The sequence below is a fragment of the Procambarus clarkii genome, chromosome 88 (assembly GCF_040958095.1).
Source record: "Procambarus clarkii isolate CNS0578487 chromosome 88, FALCON_Pclarkii_2.0, whole genome shotgun sequence".
NCBI classification, from domain to species: domain Eukaryota; kingdom Metazoa; phylum Arthropoda; class Malacostraca; order Decapoda; family Cambaridae; genus Procambarus; species Procambarus clarkii.
The window spans coordinates 2,712,055-2,719,374 of NC_091237.1; the positions used below are offsets into that span (position 1 = coordinate 2,712,055).

The 7,320-nt window shown below is 47.1% G+C and overlaps 3 protein-coding genes across 3 annotated transcripts; 2 read left to right on the forward strand and 1 right to left on the reverse strand.

Moving 5' to 3' along the window:
* Positions 1-1,662: 1,662 nt before the first annotated feature.
* Positions 1,663-2,401, forward strand: LOC123767447 (uncharacterized). Its single transcript, XM_045757135.2, has 2 exons — positions 1,663-2,278; positions 2,316-2,401. The coding sequence occupies exons 1-2, from the start codon at positions 1,663-1,665 to the stop codon at positions 2,399-2,401; spliced, it is 702 nt and encodes a 233-aa protein (XP_045613091.2).
* Positions 2,402-2,474: 73 nt separating this feature from the next.
* LOC138358989 (autotransporter adhesin BpaC-like) lies at positions 2,475-5,876 on the reverse strand. Its single transcript, XM_069317480.1, has 2 exons — positions 3,761-5,876; positions 2,475-2,692 (listed from the first exon to the last, which is right to left on the reverse strand). The coding sequence occupies exons 1-2, from the start codon at positions 5,874-5,876 to the stop codon at positions 2,475-2,477; spliced, it is 2,334 nt and encodes a 777-aa protein (XP_069173581.1).
* Positions 5,877-5,889: 13 nt separating this feature from the next.
* On the forward strand, positions 5,890-7,075 carry LOC138358990 (cytadherence high molecular weight protein 3-like). Its single transcript, XM_069317481.1, has 3 exons — positions 5,890-5,959; positions 6,068-7,014; positions 7,049-7,075. The coding sequence occupies exons 1-3, from the start codon at positions 5,890-5,892 to the stop codon at positions 7,073-7,075; spliced, it is 1,044 nt and encodes a 347-aa protein (XP_069173582.1).
* The last annotated feature ends 245 nt before the right edge of the window (positions 7,076-7,320 follow it).

The window sequence follows — 7,320 nt, forward strand, 5'->3', positions numbered from 1 at the left end:
TACCAAAGTAACCGAAGTATGTGAAGTGGTTAGGAAGGACCTACATGCAAACAACCACCAACTGCACTACGAGACTAGGAAGATAATAATTTATATAACCTGTGATTAATATTTAAGAGAGACGGCTTATGAGCTTGAGTTCAGCCTCAGCAAATATAAACGTTTGCTGCATACATGTGTAACTAAATACTGTTACGGCCCTATTGGGTCGCAACTGGGGTTCTTCTCTGATATTATTAGAGTTTGGGTATCCGGCCCCAAGTTAGTAGTGGCTTTCAAGGGGTGTGTTCCGTAACGCAAGTAAATTAAAGGGGAAGGGATACCAATACACTAAATTAAATATATATATTAACCACCACCATAAATATATATCTCACAGTCACTCGCTGGTGCTATAACTACACTTATATACAATAACTTGTCTCCCTCCGAAGACACAGGATGCTCTACGGTGCTCAAGATGAGTAGCCCTGGTTCTCTTCTCGTGGCCTCACGATGAATCCTTTGATTCTCTAGGCGAATCTACCCTGGCCACAGGCCAGCCAAATCACAGTCCCACTGGGTGCACCGTCGTGGAGGACTTCAACCACAAATCCAGCCTGTAGCTGGCAGGTTCCAATCAGCTCCGCTGCATAGGCCACTCCACGACCGATACTAGGGTTGCGAGCCCTAGGCAGGACCCTCGTGTGATTCCGCTGATCACTCTCCTCTCTATAGCACCACAGGGGCTAGTCTCTTCCACCAGTCAACCCCCGGGTACGACGATTCCTCAACTCTGCCTCGTCACAGGCTGGCTAACACTCTCAGCAGTGTTCGTCCGGGAGCAACTCACAGCTTCTGCAGCAAACACGTGGAGAGACTATGGCTGCCTTGGGTAGACTGCCCCATCGTCCAATACAGCAGTCCCAGGTCGACTCTGTAATCAGACACGTCATTAGTACTAGGGACACTCTAGGGCACCTCACTTACAGGCTTAGACACAAACATCCACCTATCCACTCCATAGATGGCGTTCTGTCTAAGCGCCACCTCACCAGAAGTCAGCAGCGGCTATGTTACGAGCTGATTAAGACGGGAATCCAGCCCCTGTGGCCGGTATATCCCGTCCTCACTAGATGGCGTTGTCCATTTATAGGGGGATTCGGGAGCTGACTCACATGGCGTGGACGTCAATGCTCCGTGCTACGACGCTGGGCTCGGGTCCGTAACAAATACACATACAAAATCGCAAAAGCAATGTACATAATCGCTTAAGCATATATATTAACGCGGGATAATTAAACACAATCCTGAACTGTAGATTTTTAATTGCCTAGAACAGTTTTTGACAATGCTTAGGACAGCCCTCAGAATGGCTAGCACAGAGCCGGAATAGTGATCATGATAGTAATAAACATCAGAATAATACACATATTAGTTTATTGTCACCCATTTCATTGTTCTCATAAACATACGTGTTTAATGTAAAATAATTAAAATAATTGATAATATAGTAAAATACACATTAATAAATAGGAATCACACGAATAGCATAAAAAATATGAATTACATCATTATCAACAAAGTAGAAAATAATTTTTTAATTGAAGTAATATTGACGAATTAAAGCTTGTTGAAGTATATATTGTCCCTACTATTGTTAGACCTGCTGTTGTAGTGGCCATGATTGATGTACCTGTTGTTGTAGTGGCCATGATTGGTATACCTGTTGTTGTAGTGGCCATGATTGTTATACATGCTGATGTTGTGGCCATGATTGTTATACCTGCTGTTGTAGTGGCCATGATTGTTATACCTGCTGTTGTAGTGGATATGATTGGTATACCTGCTGTTGTGGTGGCCATGATTGTTATACCTGCTGTTGTAGTGGACATGATTGTTATACCTGCTGATGTTGTGGCCATGATTGTTATACCTGCAGTTGTAGTGGCCCTGATTGTTATATCTGATGTTGTAGTGGCCTTGATTGTTATACCTTATGTTCTAGTGGGAATGATTGTTACATCAGTTATTGTAGTTGCCTTGATCGTTATAGTTGCCATGATTGCTATACCTGATGTTGTAGGGGCCATGATTGTTATACCTACTGTTGTAGTGGTCATGATTGTTATATCTGCTGTTGTAGGGGCCATGATTGTTATACCTGCTGTTGCAGGGGCCATGATGTCTGCTGTTGTAGTGGTCATGATTGTTATATCTGCTGTTGTAGTGGCCATGATTGTTATACTTGCTGTTGCAGTGGACATAATTGATATCTGCTGTTGCAGTGGCCAAGATTGTTATACCTGCAGATGTTGTGGCAATTATTGTTATAGCTGCTGTTGTAGTGGCCATGATTGTTATACCTGCTGTTGTAGTGATCATGATTGTTATAGCTGCTGCTGTTATTGTTGTAACCTAGGTTGTAATGGTCACGATTGTTATGGTGGTTGTTACAACTGAGGTTGTTAGTACTCGCTGTTATTGTAGCAGCACTAGCCGCTGGCAGCAGTAGTGTCTGTTGCTGCAACAGTAGTGTCTGTTGCTGCAGCAGTAGTGTCTGTTGCTGCAACAGTAGTGTCTGTTGCTGCAACAGTGGTGTCTGTTGCTGCAACAGTAGTGTCTGTTGCTGCAACAGTAGAGTCTGTTGCTGCAACAGTAGTGTCTGATGCTGCAACAGTAGTGTCTGTTGCTGCAACAGTAGTGTCTGATGCTGCAACAGTAGTGTCCGATGCTGCAACAGTAGTGTCTGATGCTGCAACAGTAGTGTCTGATCCTGCAACAGTAGTGTCTGATGCTGCAACAGTGGTGTCTGTTGCTGCAACAGTAGTGTCTGTTGCTGCAACAGTAGTGTCTGATGCTGCAACAGTAGTGTCTGTTGCTGCAACAGTAGTGTCCGATGCTGCAACAGTAGTGTCTGATGCTGCAACAGTAGTGTCTGATGCTGCAACAGTAGTGTCCGATGCTGCAACAGTAGTGTCTGTTGCTGCAACAGTAGTGTCCGATGCTGCAACAGTGGTGTCTGTTGCTGCAACAGTAGTGTCTGATGCTGCAACAGTAGTGTCTGATGCTGCAACAGTAGTGTCCGATGCTGCAACAGTAGTGTCCGACGCTGCAACAGTAGTGTCTGATGCTGCAACAGTAGTGTCCGACGCTGCAACAGTAGTGTCTGATGCTGCAACAGTAGTGTCCGACGCTGCAACAGTAGTGTCTGATCCTGCAACAGTAGTGTCTGATGCTGCAACAGTAGTGTCTGATGCTGCAACAGTAGTGTCTGATGCTGCAACAGTAGTGTCCGATGCTGCAACAGTAGTGTCTGATGCTGCAACAGTAGTGTCTGATGCTGCAACAGTGGTGTCTGATGCTGCAACAGTGGTATCTGATCCTGCAACAGTAGTGTCTGATGCTGCAACAGTAGTGTCTGATGCTGCAACTGTAGTGTCCGATGCTGCAACAGTAGTGTCCGACGCTGCAACAGTAGTGTCTGATGCTGCAACAGTAGTGTCTGATGCTGCAACAGTAGTGTCTGATGCTGCAACAGTAGTGTCTGATGCTGCAACAGTAGTGTCTGATGCTGCAACAGTAGTGTCTGATGCTGCAACAGTAGTGTCTGATGCTGCAACAGTGGTGTCTGATGCTGCAACAGTGGTGTCTGATGCTGCAACAGTAGTCTGGAGAGGAGCCGAGGTTACTGGCGCCGTTGTGTCCACGGCCACTGTCGTTACCCCTAACTGAGTGAGGCTTTCCTGAACGCTTGCGATTTCGCTGGCCATGGTATTGCTGGCCTGAGCGGCGGTGCTGGCGGCGGTGTTCACTGAGGCAATGGCGCCCACCACGGAGGCTTGAAGGGAAGCATCCACTGTCACAGACCCATTTTGAATCGCTTGGGTAAGTTGCGTCAGAGTGGCCGCCGCCGCTTTAAGCTGCTCAACCAGAGTAGGGAGACCGGTGAAGTTTCCCGAAGAAATGGCTTTTGAAATTTGATCTGCGATGGATTGTAAGGCCAGGATGTCGTCCGCGGCGCTGCGTTTCCTCCTCGCTGGAAGTGCTGCCTGAACTGCGCTTGCAAGAGTGGTGAGGGTATTGTTAGCCTCTTGAAGTGCCAGAGTCGCGCTATTTGTGGCATTTAATTCGGATTGTAGTTGGGTGAGTTGTGAAGTGAGGGCAGCTGCTGATGCATTACTGTTGGTAGTGTTTGCTGTAGTTGTTGTTGCAGTGTCTGTTGTAGTTGTTGTTGCAGTGTCTGCTGTAGTTGTTGTTGCAGTGTCTGCTGTAGTTGTTGTTGCAGTATCTGCTGTAGTTGTTGTTGCAGTATCTGCTGTAGTTGTTGTTGCAGTATCTGCTGTAGTTGTTGTTGCAGTATCTGCTGTAGTTGTTGTTGTGTTGTCTGCTGCAGTTGTCGCGTTGTCTGCTGCAGTTATCGCGTTGCCTGCTGCAGTGGTCCCGTTGCCTGCTGCAGTTGTCGTGCTGCCTGCTGCAGTTGTCGTGTTGTCTGCTGCAGTTGTCGCGTTGTCTGCTGCAGTTATCGCGTTGCCTGCTGAAGTTGTCGCGTTGCCTGCTGCAGTTGACGTGTTGCCTGCTGCAGTTGTCGCGTTGTCTGCTGCAGTGGTCGCGTTGCCTGCTGCAGTTATCGTGCTGCCTGCTGCAGATGTCGCGTTGTCTGCTGCAGTTGTCGTGTTGTCTGCAGCAACGCCTGAAATTGTTGTCGCTGAACTGTTTGTGGAACTTGTGGATGAAGTGACTGTGGTGGCGGAGGCGTCCTGTGTCTGGGCGGAGGGGACAGTGACGGTGGTCCCGCCCTGCTGGACGATGGCTTGCTGAACGGCGTTTATATCACTCACTATTTTGTTTCTCTCAGTTTGTGCGGCGGCTAAGGCAGCGTCGACGCTGCTCAACGCTGCCTGCACCTCAGCTTGAAGGGTTGTATTGACTACTGAAGTATTGCTTGATATCAGTTCTGTTAATTGGGTTAACGTAGCCTTCGCGGCAATAAGTTGTGGAATTAAACTATTTAAAGCGGTAACATTTCCTTGTTCCAGGGCGTTAGTGGCGTTGGCAACGAGAGTTTGGATCGCCAAGACGTCATCATAGACGCTGCGTTTTCTCCGGCGTCCATTTAAAGTGGTGTTAATTATTATTAATATATTATTAAGTTGATCTTGAAGAGCTTGTAGAGCCGAAATCGTACTATCTGTGGCGTTTAGGGAATTTTGAAGCTGACTGAGTTGTGAATAGAGCCCAGAAAGTGTAATGTTTACTGCAGTAGTAGTAGTATTGTCCAGGGATGTTGAAGCTGTAGTATTAACGGAGGTCGTTGAATTTGTAGCATTAGCAGAGGTGGTTGAAATTGTAGCATTAGCGGAAGTCGTCGTAGCATTAGCGGAAGTCGTCGTAGCATTAGCGGAAGTCGTCGTAGCATTAGCGGAAGTCGTAGTAGCATTAGCGGAAGTCGTCGAATCGGTAGCATTAGCAAATGTTGTTGCATTCGGTGTTGTATTTGAGGCTGTTGAATTCGTTATATTGCCAAGGGTTGTTGTAATCGTTGCGGAACTTGAGGTGCTAGTGACGGTCAGGTTGGGGGGAACTGTGATGGTCGGAGGAGCAGTGGGTAAGGCCACTGTGGTTCCACCGAGCTGGGTGATGCTCTGCTGAACCGTATTAAATTCACTGGTTGTACTGGCACGCAAAGCTTGGGCAGCGGTTAAAGTAACATTGACGCTGTTGAGAGTCGACTGCACGGCCTGCAGAAGGCTCGGATCAACTGTTGATGGATTGCCAACTACCGTCACTAGTATCTGGAGCAGTGTTGCTTCCGCAGATATCAGTAACGGTAACAGGGTATTCAAACCGGTAATATTTGCCGTTGTTAACGCTACGTTGGTGGAGGCGATAAGCATTTGAATCGCCTGAATGTCTGTTAAAGAACTGCGCTTCCTTCTTCGTCCAGTTGTTGGGCTAAGCGTAGAAATAGTACTGTTAAGTACAGTTTGAATGTTTTGAAGAGAAGTGATTACATTATTGGTGGTGTTTAAGGTAGCGAGCAGTTGGCTGCGTTGCGCAGTGAGATTCCCAAGTGTTGTATTCGCAGTTGTAGTGGTGGGAGCAGCAGTTGTAGTGGTTGAAGCAGCTGTTGTAGTGGTGGAAGCAGCTGTTGTAGTGGTTGAAGCAGCTGTTGTAGTGGTGGAAGCAGCTGTTGTAGTGGTTGAAGCAGCTGTTGTAGTGGTTGAAGCAGCTGTTGTAGTGGTTGAAACATCAGTTGTAGTGGTTGAAGCAGCTGTTGTAGTGGTTGAAGCGGCTGTTGTAGTGGTTGAAGCAGCTGTTGTAGTGGTTGAAACATCAGTTGTAGTGGTTGAAGCAGCTGTTGTAGTGGTTGAAGCAGCTGTTGTAGTGGTTGAAGCAGCAGTTGTAGTGTCGGAAGCAGCAGCAGTAGTGCTGACAGTAGCAGTTGTAGTGTTGGAACCAACAGCTGTAGTGTTGGAAGCAGCAGCTGTAGTGTTGGAAACACCAGCTGTAGTGTTGGAAGCAACAGCTGTAGTTTGGGAACCAACAGTTGTAGTGTTGGAAGCAGCAGCTGTAGTTTGGGAACCAGCAGCTGTAGTGTTGGAAGCAGCAGTTGTAGTGTTGGAAACACCAGCTGTAGTGTTGGAAGCAGCAGCTGTAGTTTGGGAACCAACAGCTGTAGTGTTGGAAGAAGTAGCTGTAGTGTTGGAAACAGCAGTTGTGCTTTGTCCCGAAATCGTCGTGTTTGATCCAATGGCTGTTGTATTTGATCCTGAGGCTGTAGTATTCGACCCAGCTGTTGTATTTGATCCTGAGGCTGTAGTATTCGACCCAGCTGTTGTATTTGATCCTGAGGCTGTAGTATTCGACCCAGCTGTTGTATTTGATCCTGAGGCTGTAGTATTCGACCCAGCTGTTGTATTTGATCCTGAGGCTGTAGTATTCGACCCAGCTGTTGTATTTGATCCTGAGGCTGTAGTATTCGACCCAGCTGTTGTATTTGATCCTGAGGCTGTAGTATTCGACCCAGCTGTTGTATTTGATCCTGAGGCTGTAGTATTCGACCCAGCTGTTGTATTTGTTCCTGAGGCTGTAGTATTCGACCCAGCTGTTGTATTTGATCCTGAGGCTGTAGTATTCGACCCAGCTGTTGTATTTGATCCTGAGGCTGTAGTATTCGACCCAGCTGTTGTATTTGATCCTGAGGCTGTAGTATTCGACCCAGCTGTTGTATTTGTTCCTGAGGCTGTAGTATTCGACCCAGCTGTTGTATTTGATCCTGAGGCTGTAGTATTCGACCCAGCTGTTGTATTTGATCCTGAGGCTGTAGTATTCGACCCA

What these genes read in the sequence shown, in the direction of transcription:
- LOC123767447 (XM_045757135.2), top strand. Translation starts at nt 1,663, where the DNA reads ATGATTGATGTACCTGTTGTTGTAGTGGCCATGATTGGTATACCTGTT. An exon ending in CTGTTGCAGTGGCCAAGATT is followed by an intron (nt 2,279 to 2,315) that starts GTTATACCTGCA and finishes TTATTGTTATAG; the next exon opens with CTGCTGTTGTAGTGGCCATG.
- LOC138358989 (XM_069317480.1), bottom strand. Translation starts at nt 5,876, where the DNA reads ATGCTTATCGCCTCCACCAACGTAGCGTTAACAACGGCAAATATTACC. An exon ending in CAGCACCGCCGCTCAGGCCA is followed by an intron (nt 2,693 to 3,760) that starts GCAATACCATGG and finishes CTACTGTTGCAG; the next exon opens with CATCAGACACTACTGTTGCA.
- LOC138358990 (XM_069317481.1), top strand. Translation starts at nt 5,890, where the DNA reads ATGTCTGTTAAAGAACTGCGCTTCCTTCTTCGTCCAGTTGTTGGGCTA. An exon ending in CGTAGAAATAGTACTGTTAA is followed by an intron (nt 5,960 to 6,067) that starts GTACAGTTTGAA and finishes TTGTATTCGCAG; the next exon opens with TTGTAGTGGTGGGAGCAGCA. An exon ending in TAGTATTCGACCCAGCTGTT is followed by an intron (nt 7,015 to 7,048) that starts GTATTTGATCCT and finishes TATTCGACCCAG; the next exon opens with CTGTTGTATTTGTTCCTGAG.